The 23,802-nt window shown below is 52.7% G+C and overlaps 7 protein-coding genes across 7 annotated transcripts; 3 read left to right on the top strand and 4 right to left on the bottom strand.

Annotated features, from left to right (window-relative positions):
- Window positions 1-692: 692 nt before the first annotated feature.
- BO80DRAFT_442741 (uncharacterized protein) lies at window positions 693-3,455 on the top strand (the record flags this gene model as incomplete). Its single annotated transcript, XM_025721289.1, has 2 exons — window positions 693-827; window positions 1,236-3,455. 2 exons carry the CDS (start codon window positions 693-695, stop codon window positions 3,453-3,455), a joined length of 2,355 nt encoding a protein of 784 aa, XP_025577955.1.
- A 3,441-nt stretch (window positions 3,456-6,896) lies between these two features.
- BO80DRAFT_349425 (HNH endonuclease signature motif containing protein) lies at window positions 6,897-7,328 on the bottom strand (the record flags this gene model as incomplete). The annotated part of the gene is made up of 1 exon (XM_025715503.1): window positions 6,897-7,328. One exon carries the CDS (start codon window positions 7,326-7,328, stop codon window positions 6,897-6,899), a length of 432 nt encoding a protein of 143 aa, XP_025577954.1.
- On the bottom strand, window positions 7,252-8,271 carry BO80DRAFT_289179 (uncharacterized protein). Its single transcript, XM_025714979.1, has 3 exons — window positions 7,782-8,271; window positions 7,417-7,733; window positions 7,252-7,360 (listed from the first exon to the last, which is right to left on the bottom strand). Exons 1-3 carry the CDS (start codon window positions 8,182-8,184, stop codon window positions 7,331-7,333), a joined length of 750 nt encoding a protein of 249 aa, XP_025577953.1. The 5' UTR covers window positions 8,185-8,271; the 3' UTR covers window positions 7,252-7,330.
- A 2,104-nt stretch (window positions 8,272-10,375) lies between these two features.
- Window positions 10,376-14,627, bottom strand: BO80DRAFT_350024 (DUF3431 domain-containing protein; the record flags this gene model as incomplete). The annotated part of the gene is made up of 3 exons (XM_025715526.1): window positions 10,376-10,880; window positions 10,927-12,327; window positions 13,384-14,627. 3 exons carry the CDS (start codon window positions 14,625-14,627, stop codon window positions 10,376-10,378), a joined length of 3,150 nt encoding a protein of 1,049 aa, XP_025577952.1.
- Window positions 14,628-15,532: 905 nt separating this feature from the next.
- hrdA (E3 ubiquitin-protein ligase HRD1) lies at window positions 15,533-18,437 on the bottom strand. Its single transcript, XM_025722539.1, has 3 exons — window positions 18,229-18,437; window positions 18,069-18,173; window positions 15,533-17,979 (listed from the first exon to the last, which is right to left on the bottom strand). Exons 1-3 carry the CDS (start codon window positions 18,250-18,252, stop codon window positions 15,841-15,843), a joined length of 2,268 nt encoding a protein of 755 aa, XP_025577951.1. The 5' UTR covers window positions 18,253-18,437; the 3' UTR covers window positions 15,533-15,840.
- Window positions 18,438-18,579: 142 nt separating this feature from the next.
- BO80DRAFT_423059 (putative MFS transporter) lies at window positions 18,580-21,086 on the top strand. Its single transcript, XM_025718957.1, has 3 exons — window positions 18,580-19,176; window positions 19,249-21,004; window positions 21,066-21,086. The coding sequence occupies exons 1-2, from the start codon at window positions 18,925-18,927 to the stop codon at window positions 20,647-20,649; spliced, it is 1,653 nt and encodes a 550-aa protein (XP_025577950.1). The 5' UTR covers window positions 18,580-18,924; the 3' UTR covers window positions 20,650-21,004; window positions 21,066-21,086.
- BO80DRAFT_289020 (putative GPI anchored glycoprotein) lies at window positions 20,958-22,585 on the top strand. The gene is made up of 3 exons (XM_025714978.1): window positions 20,958-21,004; window positions 21,066-21,874; window positions 21,936-22,585. Exons 2-3 carry the CDS (start codon window positions 21,327-21,329, stop codon window positions 22,297-22,299), a joined length of 912 nt encoding a protein of 303 aa, XP_025577949.1. The 5' UTR covers window positions 20,958-21,004; window positions 21,066-21,326; the 3' UTR covers window positions 22,300-22,585.
- Window positions 22,586-23,802: the final 1,217 nt, after the last annotated feature.

The following is a 23,802-nucleotide window of genomic DNA, read 5'->3' as shown; positions in this document are numbered from 1 at the left end:
TGGCTTGAGTCACGCTTCAGTTTGTCAAAAAGAACTTATTGGCGATGCCAAAGAAGAGCTCTTCTGCTTCGGTGCAGTCCAATAGCGCGTAGGTGACCAATGATTCTTTGCATTGCTACTAGTGGGTACCGGTGATCAATCAGGCACTGCCCCAACTTTGGCGCCGTGGTGGAAACTAACTAAGGACCGAGTAAGTGTCTGCCTCCAACGCTGACTGTTTCAGCCTCTAGCTGAGCTTCAACCATGACCGTGTAGAGGGCGAATTATATCCTATTGTTTTGAGTTTTACTGGACGGCTGAAACATGAAATTCATGGAGATGGATGGGTGGGGAAGGCGGCAATGCAACCGATGTAATAGGCCAAGGGAGTATCAGTAGATTCGCAAAAACAGCCATAATTAGGAACACCTATATTTTAGCTCCAAGGATATTGCGGGGGTGTGATATGCCCTATGCCGCTTCGCAGCCAATGAATTGGGAAGTGTTCTGTGTAATCCATGGCGAAAGACAGTCAAGGTGAATTATGCACTAGATAGTATCGCTCTTGATGAGGTATATTAAGGAGGTGTATGCCACAGCTCATCAGCATCTACACAGTCTCATCAGGTTACTTTCATACTCCAAGACAACTCTCAAATCTAATCACCCTCTTCCCGCATTCTCTCTATATATATCTACGAAAGTCAACAATCATGGCCTCGCGAGCATTCTCAAGCACCGCCAGACAGTTGAAGCAGCTCGACTGGACCCTTCACGGAACAACCATCGACGTCAGCTGGTTGATCCAGCAAGTTGAGCGCTCCATCGATGAAGTCCCCGGGCTGAGTGTGGGACCTATCGAAGGTTAGCATGTGTCATGGATCAATGCTTGGCACGGCCAATGTGCACTAATAATATGATGTGTCTCCACACGAGTCGGTCCCACATGATCCGTATATCACGTGATACATAAGCGCTAATCAGCCCTTCCTCCCAGAACAGTATATCACCTTTCCTTGGTCCCCCGTCTAAAAAATGCCCTGGAAGATTCCCCCTTTACGAATTAGTTGATGCTGTACGAACACTTTGAGCCAGAATAGGTTGTCCTATGTCTCTTAACTTCCCTCATATTGACTTTTTGCCGACTCCAAGCCAGACTTCTCCAGTCGATTCTGTTTGTTGACATCCCGCTTGTTCTAGGTTCTTGTTGGAATAACCCGCGTCGATTCTGTACATGTTCACGACTTATCGAATAGATGGATAGTTCCAGCTCTCCGGATTATAAGGCGCTTTATCTGAGGGCGGAGGAAGACAAAAGAAAGGCAGAAGAAGAGCGAGAACAAGAAAAGAGAGAACGAAGGCGAGCTGAAGAGAGTCAGAAGAGGGCCGAGGAAGAGCGGGACCAAGGACGAGAACGAACACGGCCAACGACCTTTCTCGAGCTCCTTCGCCTGTGCCACTCCCTTTTCTCGCTGCGGCTACGAGCTGAAACCCCGTCTCGCTCTACGACTGGGAAAATACCCGCGCCGACCGGGAAATATTGTCCGTTGCGGCTTCGTCATTGGGAAGATTGTGCCGCCAGACAACAAGAGATTTACCGCTCTGTTTGTGCCTATTTGGCACCTCCAGATGAGACTGCTGCGCAACTATTCTCGCCCCGTCTTGTGCTGGAGGCTCTGGGGCAAAGGTTTAATGAAAGAGCCATAAGTGGTGAACCGGATCTGGAAAGCTATGAACGATTTGGTGTGGAGAACTATGTTCATGACATTATCGCAGAACTTTGCAAGAACCCTGCTGCCCGAGACCGGTTTGGCTTGGGCGATGGGGTCAAGTTTGACAACCATGCAAACGCCTTGGATCAAGCTGAGACTAACCCATCCCTACTGACGGAATCCTCGACGTACCGGCGTTCTAGGCCGGATCAATTTTGCATCAGCCGCGTTGACGGTGAGAGAAATACGCTTCTTACCACAGTCGAGTATAAGCCGCCTCATAAGCTGTCCGTTGAGAACCTGCGCGCCGGCTTGCGAGAGAGGAACTTTTGGGAAGAGGTGGTCCGGCCGAATTCCATCCCCACGGAGGAATCCGCGAAATTGGCGTATAATGCAGCCTGGCTGACCGGATCGGCTATAACTCAAGAGTACCATGTCATGATTCAGGAAGGTCTCGAGTACTCATATTTGACGAACGGATTGGCATTAGTTCTATTACGTGTCCTTTACGATGAGCCGGGCACGTTGTACTACCACCTGTGTGAGCCGAACATGGAGATCGATCTGGATGATGACCAGAGCTTTGATCAGCCGCTGACGGCCATCGCGCGGGTATTGTGTCTGTGTTTGATGAGTTTTGGTGCTCCAATTCGCGACCAAACCTGGCGAAATGAGGCACGGAAGCAGCTGCCGGTCTGGAAGACGAGTTTCGATCATACCCGCTCCCAAATCCCGGAACGAGAATTGCGGCAAAACCCACCGAGCTCCGAATATAGTCCCTCGGTGAGTTCCGGACGGACGGCCTCCGAGTATCTTCCGTCGTCCTCTCCGGTGGAATCTCCTACGCAACGACGTCGAATACCGACCCGGTCTCGAGCCCAGTGTGCGCCAAATACCATGGACCGAGATGATTCTCCAGACTCTGATACAGACCCCGCTCCTGGCGGGCGGAAGCGTGGCTTCAGCCAGGTTACATCATCTCCATTGTCTCCATCGGTGCAGCGATCGGCCCGTCAGACGGGAACCCAGCCGAATGAACGCGGCCGGTACCAACACAACGCTCAATTTTGTACCCAACGATGTCTGCTGGGCCTGCAGCGAGGAGGCACGCTGGATGACCGCTGCCCGAATGTCGAGCTCCATCGACAGGGTGGCACCAGCAATCAACACTTGATTAATGCCAGCGGTCTAGTTCGGCAGATTAAGCAGCAACTGGACCAAAATCTCGACGTCGACTGCTCCCCTATGGGAGGCTGTGGAGCATCGGGAGCGCCCTTCAAAATCACGTGCACCGCGTATGGGTATACAGTTGTTGGGAAAGGAACGACGTCTTACCTGTGGAACGAGGTCAAGCGAGAGGCGGATATTTATCGTATCCTCTGGCGAGCCCAAGGGCGAGCCGTCCCGGTCTTCCTCGGCACAATCAATCTAGCCATGATCTACTTCCTGCACGGCGCTGGCCAGATCCGCCATATGCTGCTCATGGGTTGGGGCGGTGAACCCATCCACAAGGTGGAAGATGTCGAGGCGATCCGGTATGAAATTTCGCGATCGCAGAAGAAGATTCGCTCACTTGGGGTCTTACACCAGGACCTTCGGTCGGATAACATGCTGTGGAACGCCGAGTTAGGGCGGGTGTTGATCATTGACTTTCATCGTTCCCAATTGGATAGCCGACCGATGAAAAAGCGAGTGAGGTTACGAGAACAGCACTCGTGTGGGTCCGAGGCACACGGGCGGAAGCGACTTCGTATTGCCCCCTAGCTCTCTTTGGATGCTTTGACATTAAGGGCACTTCCGAAACGGCCCGTCGTTTATGTCCTCTGGGACTATGTCGGAAGCTGGCATGATGGACATAGTGAGTGAGCAACTGCAGAGCACGCAATCTCAACTCGGAGTAGGAATGCCACTCCACTTTGAGACAAAGAAAATTCCAAGCCACCTTTTTGAGTTGATCGGTGTGCAAGGACGCTTGTCACAGAACCGGCTTGACTGCCTGGTGGCTGCACGGGCATTGAGCCGGGGCAACCGAAAAGGGTGTCTGGTGTACTCGCTCAGCCAGCGGAACAATCCTAATGGGGAAGATATATCATACCGGTCTCTAGAGCCCAGTTAATGTTTTGTTGGGCTAGTGGGAATGGCATGCCATCATTACAGTCAGAGAGGCCATGTGGATGCTCCCCGTCAGACGCCGCTTGTCCTCTATTCTCGGGTGTACGCCCTAGACCTTGTAAGTTTTTCATCCATCATAGAGTACGGCTCAAAATACCTAAGCGTGCGTTCTGTACGGCGCTGTCCGTGTTCTCCACCAACAAGGAAACTGTTGAGGCGCATTCACCGTGGGTTGATCGCTGCACCCCCATCTCACCATATGATGGAGACCCTCCCCGCCAAAGCGGTTGGTGCAGCTGACTCGGAATGTCCTAAAGTCAAATGTGTCTGGCTGTCATAGCAGGCGGAGCTCAGTGAGCGATGGCTGGGCGTTTCCAGGATGATATCACCATCCGCGTCATCCCGTCCACTGGCCCTGTCATCTTCGCAATCAATGAGGATGGGCCGACTTGCGGAACCAAGCACAGAATAGTCCTGCAGCCTTTCAATGGAGGTTCGATATTTATGTCCGAAACCTTTTCACCATTCACGGGTAGGGTTTGTCATGGTGGAGGTAGAAATGATATGGGAAGCAGCTCTCAGATGTGAAAAGTGGAAGTTGCAGGCTAGTTAATATTTGACTCGGGGGCTAGACTCCTTTTATACCCTTTTGGCCCTCTTTCAATCCAGCGTGACATGGCATGGTTGCAGTCACTTTTACTCGCATTGTGTATCAGTAGGGACATACAACGAGCAGCAATTGGCCAGACAGTACTTCTTCGCGGCATGGGGCAGTACTGCGGGCATGGTATCGTCAGCTTTGAACAATTTCATTTGTGGATATGGGCACCACCACTGCGGACTAGCAAGTGGAATGCGGATGACCGGAGATATGCTCTGAGAAGGGCTCAGCCTCTGCGCCCCCAAGGGTGAAGAGTAATCATAGTCATACCGCATGACCGCAGCAGGTCCGGATTTGCGAGGGTAATTAGTCAGATAATTATGTCTATCCACTTCGCAATGGTATAGACCAAAACAGGTTAGCATTCTCTAAAAGTAAACGGGTGGGATATGGTATCATACGGGAGGGCTGAAGGTGAATGTGTCGATCTGGATGGGACATATCAGCCCCAATCAGGATTCTAGGTTATGTTCGATCCATGTCAGAATGGTAACTCAACGAACAGCAAAGGAGACAGCAGGCCTGGCCAAAATAAACGATCTCCAAAGCCGATAGGCCGTCGAGCCATGTACCATGCACCATCCACCCAGCTCGTATTGAAGTCAGACTGGGTCAACCTGTATTTATAGTAAAATAAAGAACGGGTCTAAGGAATAGATGAGCTTGCCAGGTCCGCTTAGTGTAAACCACAACTAGGGGCCGTCCATTTGCAGACAGCCGGCTGATAATGCGGCGACATTCCAGGATATAACGCCCATGAGGCCTACAGAACCCCTCGTGAACTGTTAGTAATGATATCGTATTCTCATATGTACTACCTAAGGGTCAGATTAGCGTAAAATGACATCCAATAAAAGAAATCCATGGACCACACAACAGGATACGGCTCAGTACTATAGTAGCTAGCTGCAGGGCTGGTAGTAATTAACTTGATGTTTTACAGGATAGGCTGGCACCTTCGACCTGCCAGGCAGTCGATTAAGAAAAGAGGGTGTTTCAATTTGACAGCAGACCTAGGCCAGGAACAAGAAGGCAGCACATGGAGTAAAGTATGATATAGTCAGATAAAACACAACCAATACATAATACAATGCATAAAGAATCTAACATGTTGGCAGTCGGTAGAAAGAGAATAAAACTATCATAGGAACCAACCGCGGAACAAGGAAGTAAGGAATAAACCAACACACCATGATAACTTCACCTTTGTAGAGGAAGGCAACACAACACAATAATGCGAAAAATAATATGGAAATTGAAAAGCCTTTTGAGGTTCAGATAGATGACCAAGAGTTGAGCTAAGATAAAACTTATGAGTAGAGAGAAAAGACGATGGGTTCCAGATAGAGCGGCGGGAACGTCATATACTGGTAGTATATGATAACGCTAGCCCCGGTGAAACCTAGATACTTGGACCAAGATTACCCCAAGCGGGGCCCAGCCAGTTCGCCTATACCCTACCCGTTTATCACATCCGGACTCATCGACAAAGACTAGCTAATATGATTGGAATTTAGAAAGTTTATGTTAGTAAAAAGCTCACAAACGAGGATTCTATTCCTGTGCCTTTTATCATATTTGCTTTTTCATCCATCCCTAACGCGCAAGAGCACGTTGAACGCTGTATTTAGATACCCAAACATCAAATTCATATTACAAGTAGGCAACCATCTCCTCAAGATAAAGCGTGGGCTGCTTATTAAAATGCCTCAGTCATATACAGAGTAACAGTTAGTGGATAACTAATATAGACTAAAGGAGTTCCAGCAGTGCTAAATATTCTAAGGTTTTTATAAATAGTTGACATAGATCACCTATCGTATTCCGCACTTTTTGCGATCTGTGATGAAGTGAATCTTTTATTATAAATCATATGAATGATTTTTGTACGCTGCCAGGACTCCAGTTACTGTGCCATCTTGAGGAAGTACCTGGATAAAACAAATATTGGAATGATATTATCTTAGACTGAGCTTACATGGAGATACAAACACATCAAACAGCATATGTCAGCTGATTTAGTTGAACACCTACCTTAGGCTGCCAGGCATCAATCAGTGCCAAGCCATTGTAGACAGTGGAGCTCGATACTCTCGAAGAGTAGTTTATACACCCTAACACCTTAAGCAGGGTCATTCAGTAGGACTACGGCAAAGCACTTCAAAGCAGGCAATTTCATTGTCCTTCATTATTACTGAAAGTGTTTGTGTCATATTGGCATACTTTCCGTCGTGAAGAAGATTCTTCATCACAACTTCAAGATTCAAGAAACCCATAGCGCAATATACAATATCAGGAATTACTGTACCGGCCTGCGGAAGGACATCATCCAGACGAGTGAAGTATTAGTTGGCGAACAGGTTACGTCATTGTGAAGTCACACAGTTTGCGCTAGAGCAAATTGAATCAAAAACCAAGCATTTGGTATTGTTCTAATGAACAGACATCGCTCCAAGCCTAAACCAAACATAATCATCAAGACGAGTAGTTCCGTTCTGCATCACTTCACCACTCTCCATCTCTTCTAGATCTCTAATGAACTCATCGATATACTCGCCAGCGGCACTGAGATGGAGGATGCGTCCAATAGCACTATGGATTCTAAGAAGTTCAGGCGAAGGCGGCTCTACATCCCGATTGGGTGTAATGAAGAGGCTAACAGTGACAGGAAGCTTTTCGACCCGGCCCATGCGGTCTGAATCTATGTAGTTAATTCTGTAGGTGTGCGGTTGGGAGTCAACCGGCTCGAATGCAATTTCAAAGTTACCGAATAACTTATGAAGGTCGTGTGTTAAGGTTAATGCGTTCATTGGTCGGTCAATATCAACGCCATCAATTAAGTGGATAGCGATAGGGTTAAACATTGTTAGGATTCGGTGAGCAATTTGCTTCGGATCTGCCTAAACTACTGTCAGGCAGGGTTGAAAGCTTGGCCATATCATGTCAACTTACAAGTCTCCCCTCACTTCCTCCGCTGGTAATTGAGTTAAGGGAGTGGGGTATTATATGCGCAACTTCAAGATATGCCATGATATCACGTTCTGGTAGTAGTGACTTGCCATCATCATCCTTCACATCACGCCCATCTCGCTTATATCGATTCTGGGCTTCTTGGGCATCGAATTTCCGACTAATAACACATCGGTGGCGGTCACGACCAAGACAGAGTTTTCTAAGGTTCGAAACGCGTTGGGGTGTTCCAATGGCGGCTTCATGCGGTTTGGACCGGGAGGGGGTAGGTTGAGGGGTTTTAGCTGCCAACGCTTTTACTAAGGATGGTGAGTACTTTTCGTCCCGCGCCTGGTCTAAAAACTTACGTGGTAGGAAGAAATTGTCCACCAGATACTTGGCGAATGTAACGAAACTTTCGCTTAAAGCGTCTTTCTCTTCAGCTGACCAGTTAGAAAAACCAGCAAGGTGTGATAAGATTTGATCAAGACCGATTCCTCCATCCTCCTCGTCAAGTAGATCTTGCCCGGTAAAGGAGAAAAAGAAGCTCAAGAATTCGTCTGTCTCTGAGACTTCGTGTTTCATGAGTCTGATAAGAGTGATCGGTTTATAACCGCTGTTAGTTGCCTGGTAACGCTCAAAATGCAGAGTAATCTCTTCAAAAATTCGGATCGCGAGGTCACGCTCTTCGGGGGGCAAAGGTTGTGATGAAGGAACGATAACTCCTTCCAGGGATGAACGGTGCCGCCGAATTCGACGTGGATGCGCCATTATTATTACTGACCGGATACGCAGGCTGCTTGCCAGCAAGCATTAACACCCTTGCATTCCTCTATCGTTGTGTGGAGTGAATAGGTGAAGGGCGGAGCTGAGAAGTTGGTTTCGGATTCGGATTAACTGTTCACCGCGGTCACTCTGGCTTTGCTGACTAAGCCCCACAAAGCTCCATCCGTCGCTTATCTTATCTGCCCCTCTATCCTTTCCAGCTACGTATCATATGAACAATCTTTGTACGCTGCCAGGGCTTCAGGTGCCGTGCCATTCTGAGATGCATGTATCTGAAAGAACACACGTCTGGGAGTGATGTTGTCTCGAGTTGAGCTTATGTACACATGCAAACACATCAAACGGCAGTCGTCCCACCCGATTCAGTCGACTTCTTGCCTCAGGCTGCACTTTGGGAGTGGGGCTCGGCCAGCCCCTCAGCGCCAAGCGATTGCGGCCGAGCTCGATCCTGTCGAAAGAGCAATGGAAGATTGGAATTAACCTGAAATGTTAATTTCGAATGAATCCAAGACCGTGACCCTTTATTCTGCTTGGGATTCCCATAGAATCGCGGCATTGTCAATTTTGCGATGCTTTGATCACCTCGGGGCTCTTTCTTTGCTTTCATCCAAGATATATTTGCGTGTTCATGATTGGTCTCCCGGCATAGCAGCCTCACGGGCGCAATGGCTTTACAGCACTCCGTTTCGAACCGGTCAGATTTCCTGTGATGATGGTTCCGATCTTCTTTTTGGTGTGCGCCACGTATGTGGCGGAGAGGAGAGGGTCTTTTGTGTCTTACTTCTGGTAAGTCATGCCTTGCATAGTCTGATATACCCCGTGGGAGAAAAACTAGCCAGGGGATAGGCCATTCAGGCTTCCATTCGAACCTTGCGGAATTGGTTGGCTCTCGTGGGCTGCAAGCAAGCTGTGCCGCCAAAAATGACTGCTTAATCGATGGCTCAACTCTACGCGCCGGCTGCAGAGTTCCCAGGACCAACCCCGCAGCTCGAATAATTGATTTTCTCATCCAAGAAAGACCCTCGGGGCATGTGAAATCATTCCCCCGGACTCAGTTCACATCACGATCAGGTTGGTTCTGCGCCTTCGGGTAGGCTCTTCGTGATGGATTTTACCCACTTACCTCAGAGAGCGAATTGAATTATCAGGACAGGCTCAAGCTTTTATCTGAATAGATACAAGATGGAGGCCCTGACAGTGGACACGGCTAGTAACCTCGATGGTAGGACTGAGGGTGGACCGGGATACTATCTAGGTCTTGCCGACTGGCAGTATAAGACCACATGGTCGAGAGACGGGAATCATACAACTAGCACACGGGCTGGAGCCCACGAAATAGGCTCTAGTAGTTAATGCCCATGCCAGGAGCAAGCAAGACCATAGTATCTAAGCTCGTGTGTTCTATATTCTTCCCGCCCCCATTGGTCTATAGCTGACTCTACTAACTCTTCCAAGTCCAATTTTCGTGGCCCTTGTTCTAAAAAAAAAAAAAAAATATAAATAAATAAAGAAAAAAAAAATACCACTAACGAGGAACTTTTAGCATACCAGAATTACCCGGTCTGGTACTCCTCACGTTTCGAATGTGATAGACTGGTAGCATAGGAGACCGGATAACAGCACATTCGTCGGATGGCGTCTCACACCAGCCTTGATCTTGATCTCTAGACGTCGGCTAGCCCGAGGATCTACCAGGGCTCAGCGGTTCGATGGGGCGATATAGGATATGAGAGAAGGGGGGGTTAAGGGGATGAAAGATGAAAGATAGAAAGAGGAATCGGGAGGAGAAAGGGTCTATACTTCAGAGAATAACTGGTGGGCCGTGGGCGGTGCTATTGAACCAGTGCAGCGATCCTGAAAATGGCAAAATAACCATACCAGGGAAATTTACAGGTCCTCGCTGCACAACGCCGCTTGAAGCCGGATAGACAGGAAGTAATGATGCTGAGCCAAGCATTGAATGCCATACCCACGCTGCTGTACATCATTGGTAATATTATTACTCTTATCCTAGTCAACTCCTATCTATACACAGACAGACAGACACAAATCACGAAATCACAATCGTATCATCATAGCATCATGCACCGGGTATGAGGCGAAAGTAACACAGATCTCCACCGAACTCCACGCCAAAAGCCACAAGAGAATTCAGGAACAACGATACCAGGCAACCCTAGGACGTTCCCTCGATTTCAACCAGAACCCGTAGGTCACCGTCCATCCAATCGACATTACTGGCGGATACTAGCGCCATGGTCCACTCGCCGTCGTTATGCACTGGCGTGACTCCGTCGGGTAGCCAGACCTGGAACTTCCAGTGCGGCGGGGAGCCCCAGCCACCGGTGGTGTCCAGGGCATCCGGCGACACGCCTGGTAGCTGGCCTGCGAACTTGCGCGAGATCAGCTGCTTCAGGGTCTCCAGGTCGGGGCACTGGCTGGAGGCGATGTCAAACCGTGGGTGCATGCGTTTTCCGTCTTGCAGGAGGTTAATCCGGAGCGAGACATTGGTGGGAGGTGGAGCTGGGCTGGTGTTAGTGCCGGGCAGCGGGGGAAAGTTCGGTGGAAACGGCTGGAGTTGAGGCTCCGGCGCCTGGTCGTGGGGCGACTGATGAACATCTTGCTGGGTCGCGAGACTGTCCCGGATAACGCGTGAGATCTCGCGGGCGATACTGCTGGCACTAGGAGGCGATTAGTGAGATACTAGCATGCATGAGAGGAACATACAATTCATTCCGGGAAGGATTAGGTGCATTCCCACCAATGCGCCATCGCAGGTCCGACGTCACATCGGCATTCAATATGCGGTGCACATTGGCATCCTCACACGGCGACGGACACTCGTAACCGCCGCTGTGGATGACCTGGTAATGGCTGTCAATGGCAGCAACGAGTCCCCGCCAATCCGGCTGTTGCAGGCCTGACATGTACCAGAGGTTGTCAAGCTCGCAATTCTGGTTATACAGTTCATATGACTTGGCAAACGCGTCCCAGTCGGTCGAGTACCCATCCAGCAAGAGATCGGTCAGGCCCAGATCCGTCGCCGACGCGGAGTCGAGCTGAGGTTGCGCCGTGGGTAACGTAGCCTGAGTTGTCATATACTCGTCCGGAGTATGATGATGATGCTGATGCATTTGGAGGTGATCGTCCGGGGTGGTGGCATTGAGATTCTGCAGACTATCCTCGGTCTTGCGTCTCCGTCGCTCCTCGGTGCCGCCGCCCTTCCGAGTCTCCACGGCATACTGCCGCTGACGCTCATTCGTCACCATCCGTCGCAGCAAAGGAATCACCAGCGAGATGATCTTCTGTTGGTCCCGGGGCCAGATGTATGTCCGGGGCCCCATGCCCTCGTTGACCACGTTCTCCCCGAAGAACCGCTCCCCATGTCCCTCGACCTCGAGGAAATGGCGCACACAATTCCACAAGCGCAGCTTGACCATCTCCGTATCGCCCTTGCCACGTTGACCCACGCAATCCCGCCGGTCCGGGTGGCGATCATCCAGCATGTAGGCCTTCGCCGCTGCCTGCAGATGCAGGAAGTTCTCCGGCGACAGTTCCAGCGAGGCGAACAACTTAGACATTGGTGGCCGGGTGTATTTCTTGTTACTCGACGGTTGGCGAAACAAGGCAGCGGCAGAGTGAAGGCCCACGGCGCGAGCCTCGGAGAGCGACTGGGACGGCGCGCCGCGAATATCCAGACCCTCTCCGCCGTAATGGTGGGGATGCTGGTGATGTTGTTGCGGTTGGTGGTGGGCATGGTGCGTGCCTGCGAGACCGACGGCCGCGCCCGCCGTCAACGCCGGGTCCAGCGCATCCTCATTCCTCTTTCGCTTCTTGGTTGGCACCCGAGTCAAACCACCCCCGGAAGGCTGGCCATGTTCATTCATCGAACCCGGTCCGCGCAACTGCCGCCCGCCTCCGATCCCAGCCCCAAACCCAGCATCTCCAAAGCTATCATCCTCCATATGAGTATCAGCCCCGTATCCATCCAGGTGATGCTGGAGACCCGCGGCCCCAGCGGCAGCAGCGACGGCGGCAGCGGCAGCCCAGTCCGAGACCTCTTGGCCCGCAGCAGCTGTGGCGGCCTCCACCAGCCCGGCTAGTTGGTTCTCACTGGGTGCATAGCCGCTGGTTGCGAGGTGTGTGCTCGGGTCGACATTGGCGGAGGTGGTCGGGTTGGTTGAGAATTCGGCTGAGGTGGACGGAGGATGTTGATGGTTCGAGGCAGACGTCGAAGCCATTGCAGTTCGAGTCGCGTCGCGTCGGCGTGTAGATACACAGCCACCGCAACGTGTTCAAGGTCAGAACCGATTATGGTTGGTCTAGAAGCCAGCCGATGAAGGTGCTGGTGTCGCGAACTGAAAGAATAGGCTGGAAGCTCGAACACGAGTCCTACTGTCGCACAGCAACGTAAAGTGGGGTTTTCAGCGCAGAAGACGGCGACGCAGCTTTCAACGTAACCAGTTTAACGCTGGTATATGCTGTACAATACTGCAGGAAAGGTCGCGTATGGGTGTTGAGTGCTTGTTGACGATCGGCAAAACAACCCAACACTGGTGAACACCCGCACTCCTGGGCAGGGAGAAGCACACAGTCGCCCAGGCGAGCAAGGCGCGTGAAGTGAATGGAAGCTGAGAGCCCCAACGATTATCTCCACCGCGCGCAGATGGCGATAAGTGAAGCAGCGATAGTTTGTTGACCGCGATGACGCTGTTTGGCTGGTTTGAAGGAGGAGCAGACAGTGCAAACTCTGCAGGGAAGACACCGTTGCCGTTGCCCAAGACAGTTAGCCGGGTGGATCGGTCACATGATACGAGTACCTGAGGCAGCAACAGACCACCGGGAGGACGGTGGTACGGAGCAATCACTGGCTTTACCATTAAATGGTCAATTTGGTCCGGCCAAATGGTCCTAACTGCAATAGATAACACAATGTCTGAAACAGATCACACTAATCTCGGCACATCAAGTATCGCTGGCCAAACATATCAAACAAATAAGAAGCAATCGTATCTATCAGGCATCACAGTACACCTGAACACCAAAGGAAATATGAACATAAGAATGTCAAGTCATGTGGTACGTAGCCCCTACCACGACCAAATGTAACGGGCTAGAGCTTTGGAAGAATTTAACCAATCTCGAGGCATCTTCGGTCGTTGGAGGAGTCTAGAGCTCAGACACTAGAATCCATCCCCCTCTTTCCACGCTCGTCCCACCTCGAGGGCCCGTGCCTGGGGATCTTTGCCACGTTCCGTAGCATTGGCCACCAGTTCATTGATCAGCAGCTCCTCGAGATCGATTTGGTCCACGAGTGAGAGGTCCTCTCCGGGCTGTGGGAAGTCCAGATAGCTCTCTTCTCCCAGCGTCCCGCCCATCCGGGTCAGCTCGATCATGTCGGCCCGAGTGTTCCAGCCTTTGAATTCCTCCTCAAGCTCGGACTTGCGATTGTGATGGCCCCGGAAAGCGTCGTACTCGTCTTCGCCCCCGAAGCAGATGCCATATCCATCGCAGTAACAGACGTGCTCCTTCACACAGAAGACATTCTCGCCTGTGAACACTACCTGCCACAGGTATTCCCAGATACGTCCGGAGATGTAGTCACTGAGTTCCGTCCGGAGCATCCAGTCGCGGAAATAGATGAACCGAGCCCTGGGGATGGCAAGGATACGCTCGCGCGACACAGCAAACTGCGCGCAGCAGGGTTGCGACAGGACTTCAGGCACCGGATCATCCGGAAAGATCTCTCCCCAGGCTCGGGCCAACATAATCTCCTCTTGCTTGGTTTGATCCTCCACCAGCGTGCCCGGGTGCAGCCACGCAGGACACCCGGGGCTCCAGGCACACCGCAGGTTCACATACCCCTGCCGGACCACCCAAGCGGGATTAAGACGCCGTAGAAGATCAGCGGCATCGCCACCAAAAAGGTCGTCATTGTGCCAGGCATACTGATGCGAATGCATGAAGGCGATGATATCCGGAAGTATGTCATAATGTTCGATAATATAGCTCAAGTAGACCATCACCTCATGACCCTTGTTCTTTGGCGGATGCAAGGGTGCCGTCGGGTCATTGACTGCGTAGATTGCGGTTTCCCAGTCGGGCAGTTCAGACTCCATCCAACTCGTGTCCTCGCCATCGGCCTGCGGCACCACGAGGGCCTTCGTGTACGCGGCCCCGGAGGGTTTAGGTATGCCGGGGATGAACTGCGGCTTCGGCGCATATGGTGTCCGAATGGCGGATTCCTCCTGGACCCTGGTGACATTGAAGCGCACCGAAGGCGACGGGGAGGGAGTCGTAGACAGCTCACCCAGCCCGACGACCTGCGTCGCTTGCTCCCATTGCGAAGAGAGGCTGCGGATGGCGAGAAGAATGAATACGATAAAAGCAAAGCCAAACAGGGGCACGGCCCGGCGCGAGGAAATCATGGGAGACGGTAGGATTTTTGATCGGGGAAAAGTAAAGATAAGTGCACTGCGATTGGATGAAAGAGCTCGATCAGTATAGAACCAAGGCGATGAGCTTGCTGGGACGCCAAAAGCGTGGCCTCACAGGTCTAAACCAGCACGAAAACAGAAAATTACCCACCTGAGTCAACCGCTACAGAAGAGAAGCCATGGAAGAACGGATCCAGGTAGTCACAGTCGGGAACAGTTGTCAAATCCCCGCGATCTCAAAGGACAGAACGGCAAGATGCGCGGCCACAACCGGTCGAAGGTTCCACGAGCCAAACAGGGAGGGGCAAGAGGGAACGAGGGCCGTTCCTAGGGCAGATTCATGCGACCCGGACTGGATTGGAAGAATGGATTGGTTGAAAAGGCCAGCCGAGGGAGGCATACGCAAAGGATGGCGCAGGAAGCGGGCGGGAGACGCGGGCGGAGGCGACGCTGGCGTCAGCGCTGATGACGACGATCTTTGACTCCGTAGATACTAGATCTCGGATGCGTGCAATCCCTGGTTCTCTGATGAAGATCGATCCCCGAAAGAGCGACTAGGTACGGAGTATAGATAGACTCGAAGGAAGTTCTGAGAGTCGGGAACCGGTCATCTGGAGGGACCAGCGACCGGCCCTGGCTGGAACCCTTCTTTGCGTGGCCGGAGAATTCAGGCTGGATCCCCACGGGCGCCGGTTGAAGTTCGTCCCGACCATCGGTGAGACAACGGCTCCGTTTGATTGGAGCTGGCCAGCCACTGCCCCTGATCCCGTTCCCCCAGAATGCACCCGATCGATCGATGCAGTGCTTATTTGCTGCATTCCAACCCAACGTTTTCCGCTGACCCAATTTCTTACACTTATGCTACTCCGTAGGCCAACTCAAATACGAACGATAAGCCAAGTGAGTCGCGATAGAGATTTCTAGTATGTACATACACATAAGGGTCCTCGCCTCCTGCCACCCCGCAGGACGGGCGCAACAGGATGGGGTGAGTTCAAGGGGAAATGACCATGCAGGAGCCACATTTTCGAGGATCGAACATACAGGCAACGGGGTATGATGAGGAGCCGCTTCAAGAACGCCGATAAAACAATGATTTGCCGATAGGGAGGGCAGCACCAGTGAGATGATAATACATCAACCAAAAAGACACCAGGTATAAAGGCAGAAGGGAAAAAAGTCGGGGAAAGGCGAACGAAACCCATCATGTCTCATCATCAATGGCGTCTTCCACCGTGGCGACCCGTGCCTTGCCCTTCGACGCCGAGTCTGATTCCTCAGCGTGGTCCGTCCCGTCCGTGCCTTCGACCAAAGTGCTCTCGCCTTCAAGATGGGCCTCAGGTGCTAGATCGGTCCACTGTTGCGATAGTGACTCTACTCCCGAACCCGTCGCCGTTGAGGTTGCTCCCGATTGCCAGTTTGGCAAATCCTGAGATGCAGAAGGCTCGGGCGCGGCCGCACCCTCGTCCTGTTGGCCTTCAGCCAATGCAGTCATGGTGGGTACTGGTGTCTGCGGAGTGAAGATGTTATCGGATACCTGGGTGGTGCCTGTCGTAGGGGCGGGGCGTGGATCAGCCAGTCTGGAGTCCTGGTCGGGGGAGTGAAGAGGGATGAGAGACCAGCCAGCGGGGAGGTTCAGCCCCTCTGGGAGTCGACTATCCCCAGCGCCCATGGCGGGTGCACGAGGGTCCGAAATGAATTGACGGCGCGTAGCGATGGATGACGTCGGGGATGAGACGGCGGGGGAGCTTTGGGATGCGGTATTTTGTGTGACGGGGGAACTGGCCGGAAGGGTTCGGAGTCGCTGAAGCTCCGTCTGCAGCAGCCGCATCATATGGAGTTGGTCCGCGGTGACACGCAGAGTCTCAATTTCCTGTATGATCTGTTGCTCCATGTGCTGCAACTGACTTTGCATGTCTGCCGCGGTCGAGGCAGGCATAGGCACAGCCTGAGGCGCTGCTACCGGGGGAGGTCGTCCGAATCCAAAACCAAAGCCGATCTGTCTAGCGTCTGGGGCATTGGCGTTGTTGGCCTGCTGTACGGGCACATGGCCTTGGTGGATTTGCTGATGGAGATTCTGGAAAAGGTCACCTCGTCCGGCCCCAAACCCGATTCTAAAGGGTCCAAATTGATAAACCCGGGCTCTGGGTAGCCCGTCTGCTTGCCCATCCCGGCCAAATGCTTGGTTGCCACCCGGCATGTTCTGTGCGCCAGCGTTGTTACCAGGCCCTGGGTTGCCGCCATCGCCCGTCCCCCGGGCCCGAGGTGGCGCAATAACAGGCCGTCGGCATGTGGGGCAGTTCTGCTGTCTCTCGAGCCAGCTTCGAAGACAGGCAAAGTGCAGAATATGACCGCAGGGAAGCTTCTTCGGGCGAAGCCTATCAGAGACCCGGTTCCGCTGCGCACCCGCCGGCTGGTGCCAATGTGTCATCTCTTCCCGGCAAATGATGCACACCTCCTCCCTGGTGACTTCTTCGGCCGTTGCATCGGGATAACGTTCATTCATGTCCCGGGTCGCATTGCGGTAACGTACGAAATCTATGATGCGTCGTCCAAAAGAGCGGATGGTGACCACGACGTCGCGCAAGATATGAATCGGTAGACCGTAGAACGTGAAAAGAATCGCGAAGAATGTAAGGTATACGGTAAGCTTGAGGAAGTCCGTAAGCAGATCGAGGTAGAAGATCCACCGGCCCTTTTCTTCCCAGCCTGACACATCCAACTCCATCTCGTCGATGTCGTTCTCATCTGGCAGGTTGGGGGGCTCTCTCTCTAGAGACTCCGCATACTCGCGCAATATCTCCTCCCTAGCTGTCCGGATCTCCCGACGGCGCTCCTCCACCTTGGCTTTCACTTGCCGGTGTGTGATGTAGATCTCTACCAACGAAATGGTGTACCGGGCGGCCGTCGAGCTGGAGAGGATCGTAAGGACCGCGAATTCGAAGCCAAACATAACCATCATGTCGGGCCGTGCCTGTTCAAGAACCGTTCGGATGCAGTACCTCAGCATGAACGAGTTGAAGAGAACTGAGAGCAGCAGCGAAGCGGCCAGTCGGATGTGGAACAAGCGCGGGTTCGCCGGAGGTTGTTGCTCGAGGAATTCCACACGGCCCTCACCGATCCAACCCCAGACCTTTCCAATCAGCAAGGAGACGAACATGACCAGAAACCAACCGCCCAGCTCTCCCCGGAAGATCGTCATCGCCAAGCATGTTTCCGTCACGGCGAACCACGCTTTCTCGTAGAGCTGTTCCGTTTCGATGGGTCGAAGGGGTCCGTAGAGGAGACGCTGAAGCCAAAAGAGGAAGAAGCCAACCGCCAGGAGACTGATGTTCATCAAGATCTGCGCGAAGAAGTTAGACCTTATGGTGTGAAGCCCCAACGTTGGCGCGCCGAGAAAGCGTGTTGGGGCCTGCGGCGGGGAAGGCTTACCATGAGATTTGCACTGCTCTGAGAGAGATATACGCATGCAGCATAGAAGTTTGCTCTCTGATGCAGCGCTTTCAAGAAAACGCCAGTGGCTAGGGCAGCCGAGGCCTATGGACAGCGTGGTCAGCCTGGGGGGAGGAGACAGCAGCCTGGAGCAACATACCCCAGCATACACGGCCAATCTCATGGCGACGGGTTGAGAAGGGTGGGCGTAAAGCCCGATTTCATGGACGAGGGCGTAGCAACGGGGCGAAACTTCTCAGACCGACATTGACACCGCAGGTAGGAGAAGAAAAGAAGGAACAGTCGAAACGGGGAGGAAGATGAAGACGATCGCGTGGGCGAGAGAGACGATGATGGAATCGGGATGGGGATGGATGGGGATGTTCTGGCCAGCTAATCTACTCGGTATCGCCCGTACCGGGTATCGTTACCAGCCTGGAGTTACCGCCTTGGCATCTGACCTCAGCGGCCGCTCATTCTTTAACTAGTTATATCAACTTAGAATGACATCCGGTGGGGGATGAGAAGGACCGGTCATTGGAAAGTGACTGGTAAGGCTGGTCCGATGCAACGTTTCTCTTGACAGCTGGTGAATTTGCTCCCAGGTTGACGGAGGTCTCTACCATCCAGGTACACCACAGCTATTGTGTCACCCACGAGCTCCCGCCGATCAGGTGATGGGCAGCTGGCCGGCATCCGGCTGGCATTCCCTCCGTCATCGGTCGCTCACCATCATCTACTCCGTCCTCCGTACCAATACTAATAGTGGACAAGCTAGACAAGCAGCTCTAGCACCTCGACGGAATCTCAGCCATTCCGAGCATCGTTTCCAGGCGTAATGAGCTGAATCGTTGTCATGGCTTCCCCACGGACCCTGTTCACAGCCAGCCGCTTGCAAACATGGACCTACCTGCTTGGCGTCTGTCCATTCTCCATCGCATTCCTAGTCTTCATCAACTCGTCCATCTCCTTTGTCGTCACGGAATTGATTGGACTCCGTGACGGAGAAGGTGATGCCGTCGGCACCCTGGGCTTCGCGGACGAGCTGCTGGCTCTAATCGCTTGCCCCTTGTGGGGGGTGCTGTCGGACCGCATTGGCGTCCGTCATGTAAGCGCTACTCTACTCGGTTGTCGGGTTCAATTGAAGTCTTGGTTTTCTCATGCAGTGTCTGCTATCTAGGTCTGCACTACCGGCTATGCTATCGTTGCAGTTGCCCTGGTCCTCTTCGTCCAGGCCAAAAATGTCTACCCTCAGCTCCTGCTGGGAAGACTGTTGTTCAGTCTCGGGGGCGCGGCGGTATCGACCATGGTCACGGCAGTACTTCCAGCCGTAGCTGGATCTCACTCGTCACCACAACATAAACCCACATCAGGATCCCAGACGAGTACCACTTCATCCTCCCGATTGGCAGGGTATGTAGGCATGTGTGCGGGCTGCGGTGCCCTTGTTTCCCTTGTCGTCTTCTTGCCCCTTCCAGCTCGCTTCCAGCAATGGGGCCTTTCTCCCGTCGAAGCTATCCAGCGGAGCTACTACCTCGTCGCGGGGGTGTCTCTGGTAATCAGTGTTCTCTGCTTCTTTGGTCTGAGAAACCTCCCCGGAGAAGAGGGCAAGGCGTGGAGCTCCCTGTGGTCCCCCCGCCGGCGCGGGGCGTCGGATGGCGGCGACTCGTGCTCGTACGCTCGCAAATTCCAATTGCCCTATCTCGAACAGCTGGGCACGGCATTCATCTTGGGGTTCAAAAATCCAGACATCTTCCTGGGCTACCTCGGGGGCTTTGTGGCACGCGCCTCGTCCGTGGGGATCTCGCTGTTCATCCCGCTCGCGGTGAACCATTATTATCGCCGATCCGGCTTGTGCGGGAGCCAAGACGGAGAGGCGGCTAGCCCTGGCGACATCAAGAAGTCATGTCACCGAGCCTATGTGCTCGCTTCGATCCTGACGGGGGTCTCGCAGCTAGTCGCGTTGATCGCGGCGCCAGCCTTCGGGTACCTGTCCGAGCGATCGCGACGGCGTCACGTGCCGCTGCTGGCCGCGTGCTTTGTCGGCCTCGTGGGTTACACCACGTTTGCCCTGTTGCCCAGCCCCGAGTTCAATGGCGACCACGGCAGTCCCGGCGTATTCGTAGTGATGGGCCTGGTCGGGGTCAGCCAGATCGGAGCGATTGTCTGCAGTTTATCCGTGCTGAGCAGCGGGGTTCTCAGCGTGAGCGACGTGAGTAGCATGGATGATCAGTTCTGGAACGAGCAGAGTGATCCCAGCGAGGATGAGGCAGAAGGGGAGGAGTGTCCTGTCGACGACGGAGAGGAGGATGAGGACCGGCCGCTCATGGCACACCGTATGGGCCGGAAAGGACGGCATCTGGCACATCTCAAGGGTTCGATTGCTGGGGTGTATTCCCTTTACGGTGGAGCGGGAATTCTGATCCTGACCAAGCTGGGTGGGCTCCTGTTCGATGTGCTGTCGTCGGGAGCGCCGTTCTACATCATGGCCGGCTTCAATGGGGCACTGCTACTGGCAGGCCTGGTCAGTGGGTTCATTGGGCACCCAAGGCCCGCTGGATCAACTGGATCTGGTGCGTAGCGTCGAAAAAGCTCTCAACGAGTGTTGCTTTCTTTGTGTGTCTTTTGTCTACTAGACAAGGATGATTTTGTTAGCTTGGATGTTTAGCGTGGAAATTAAGCCGCAGCAGACCGGGGGAACCGTGGCGCATATTTTTGGGATGCATGGATGAGCCTGCACCGCCGGGAAAATGAAATGAGCCTTTATTCCCGCCCCCACGTCTGGCCCCAGTGTCAGGCCGTGGCTCCGTTTCAGGTCAGTGGCAGCAATGTTGAGGAATCGTGAGAAGGAAGAAAAGAAGGATGATGGAGAAATTGAAGAGGGAAGACGGACGGGTATATTATGAGTGGGATAATAGAATTTCCCCGGCTCCAGCGTGAGTCCGCCTCTCCCACGATAATCCATCCAACCCTCACCGTAAGCGCTGACAGACCCAGTGGTTCCCAATGCTTCGCCCACCAAACTGGCTGAGCTGGATCCTAGTTGCTCTCTAGTTGCGAGCAAACATCCACTTGAATGGGAGGGTCCGGAAGCCATTGCCAATCAGGCAATTGCACTCCCCCGGACCCTGGCTTGGATGGCATCGTTCTCAGCCTCGCCGGAACTCGCCCGTCAGCGTCGCATCGATTCTTTTTCGCCCCCAATTCTTTGGACCCCATCCTGCTTGGCCTTTATTTACCTCTTCTCGCCCAGCATTGATGGCCCCAGACCCTCTCATCAATCCAACCTACTTCTACCTCTTCCCTCATCGTCTTCCTCTCTCCTCTCCGATCTATACAACTCCATATACCCCCGTTCAATCAACCAACTCATACTCCCACACAATGCGTCTCCAACTCGCTACTCTGGCCCTCCTGGCCTCTGCCACCTCCGTGGTTGCGGACGATGTCGTCTCCCTTCTCTTCCCCAGCGAGGCTGCCGGCTTTGATGCCAAGTTGGTTGGCACTGTACATCCCCCTTCCCACCCATACCCTGCCAAATTTTTTTCTAGTCCACCACCTAACCCTGTGCAGACTGGCGGTGACCTCACCACCCTGATTATCAACTGCCCTGCCACGGCCTCAGCCACTGGCACCATCACCAGCGCCGGCGCCGCGACCACCAGCGCCGCCGTCGCCAAGCGCGCGACCACCGCCTCCTCCGACGATGACGACGACGACGACGACGAGTGCGATATCCCCGCTGCAGGCCGCACCCTCACCGCCGGTAGCAGCACCTGGGCCATGACCTACAGTGGTACTGACCTGTAAGTATCTCGTCTCATACCGCGCAGCCATCAGTCAATTGACCTAGTCACCCAACCCCAGGGACGAGCAAGCCTCCTGCACCTACTCCGGAACCACCTGGATGTCCTGCGCACTCACCATCAGCATGGATGGCCAGGTCTCCTCCGATAGCGCCACCACCACCACTACCATCCCGAAGGTGGCCATCACCATCACTTCTACCGTCTCAGCCACCGGCTCGGCCAGTGGCTCCGGCTCCGCCTCTGCTACAGGCACCGCCTCCGGATCCACCGCCTCTGCCACCGGCAAGTCTTCCTCCTCTTCTACCTCATCTGCTTCCGCCAGCGCCAGCACCAGCGACAGCGGTGCTATGGCCTTTGCTACTGGCGCCTCGCAGCTGGTTGCCGGTGGTGCGGCCATGATGATTGCTTTGGCCATGGCTTAAGCCACCTCTCCTACGCCATGCACGAGGACGAACGGTATACCTGCGAGGAGAGAACGATGGCCACAGTAGATATAGTACAACCAAAAGCATATACTGGTGTGACGGGGTAGAAAACGGATGCCCCCTTCCAACTGTACTTTAAGATTATGAGCCGAGATATTCCCCTGTTTTCCTTTCTATCATTACCTAATATGGTTATTACGATTTGATCCAGACATGAAATGAAACATTATCATACATATCCCTGTCTCTTACTGAATCGCGAATGTAATCATCCCAATTCGAGGAAAGTAACGCTCAAATAGTTTGTGAAAAGTCTTAACCTTCTCCTCAAAATAGACGGCAACTCGGTCTGACTTGGTGGAAGAGAAAGCTATACTTCGGATAATACAGTACAGTTCATTGAATCCATATGTCACATCGGCGGGTAATTTTTCATTAAAAGCTGTGATGATTGCTGACGAGGAAGGATTCATGTAAGGGAATAACGGAAGTTGAAAATATGGAAATTTGATTGTCTAAATAAGGGTGTCAAGCCAAAGTAGCAAATTCAAAAGAATATTCACAGCTTCAGTTTCAGAGCCTCCCTCTCCTCTCTCTGCTCCAACTTCCAATCTCGCCACCTGTGCTGCTTCCTTTGATGCTCTCAGCATTTCATCATCCGAATGCTAGCTTCGATACTCGGACCCAAACTTCTCGTGCACGATAAACCAGCCATCGTACCCTATTCTCTAATCCGTTGCATTTGGGCTCTCTTCTACATCAGAGACTGTGCCACTGAGTTTCCCAAGGTTTCCTCGCGTGCAGTATGCCGAGGAAGCTGGGCTATCGCTCCCAACCGAACTTCAATGTTATGCTCCCTTTGGGATCCAGTGGTGACTGTTCCCGCAGAGAATTCTATGGCCGACATCTACCGCTGTAACATGCATTAATAGCCATCTGTGCCTGTCCTAGTTCAAAATATCAAGCTGCTAGTACCCCACCTGGCTACAGACTATGAGGGACTACCACGGAACTGAAGTCTGTCTATTCGATCTGATGCCTACTGCTAAGAGTTATCTCGTAATATCACTGTACTAAATGACCAGGTGCACATTATCACTTGACCTAGGTGTACGACTTCATGGGTCACCGGAAATAAGAACCGTCTGCGTGATAGGGACGCGGAATCTCCATACTTAAATATATCTAGAATAATAATATGTATTATACAATCACAATCATAATGAACTGGCGCTTTTCCATACGACATTCTAACATTGTGTCCAAAGTCCTATTGTACTATCCATTACTGTTGTGATTCATTGATTAAAATAACAATAAACAACTCGCAGGCACTTTCTTCATACTAACCTGACATGAATGGAAATTCACTAGAGGCAGGATAATTAGCGACCATCAGGCAAATACTAATTCTTGGTGTTCACCTTTACCTAATAATCAAAATATCTACTATACCTACAGTGCTATTTCTATCAGGATAATCATCAATTCTTCCTATTA

This window comes from Aspergillus ibericus (assembly GCF_003184845.1).
Source record: "Aspergillus ibericus CBS 121593 unplaced genomic scaffold BO80scaffold_9, whole genome shotgun sequence".
NCBI classification, from domain to species: domain Eukaryota; kingdom Fungi; phylum Ascomycota; class Eurotiomycetes; order Eurotiales; family Aspergillaceae; genus Aspergillus; species Aspergillus ibericus.
Note: the sequence above shows the minus strand (reverse complement) of the source record. Positions and strands in the feature narration are given on the sequence as shown.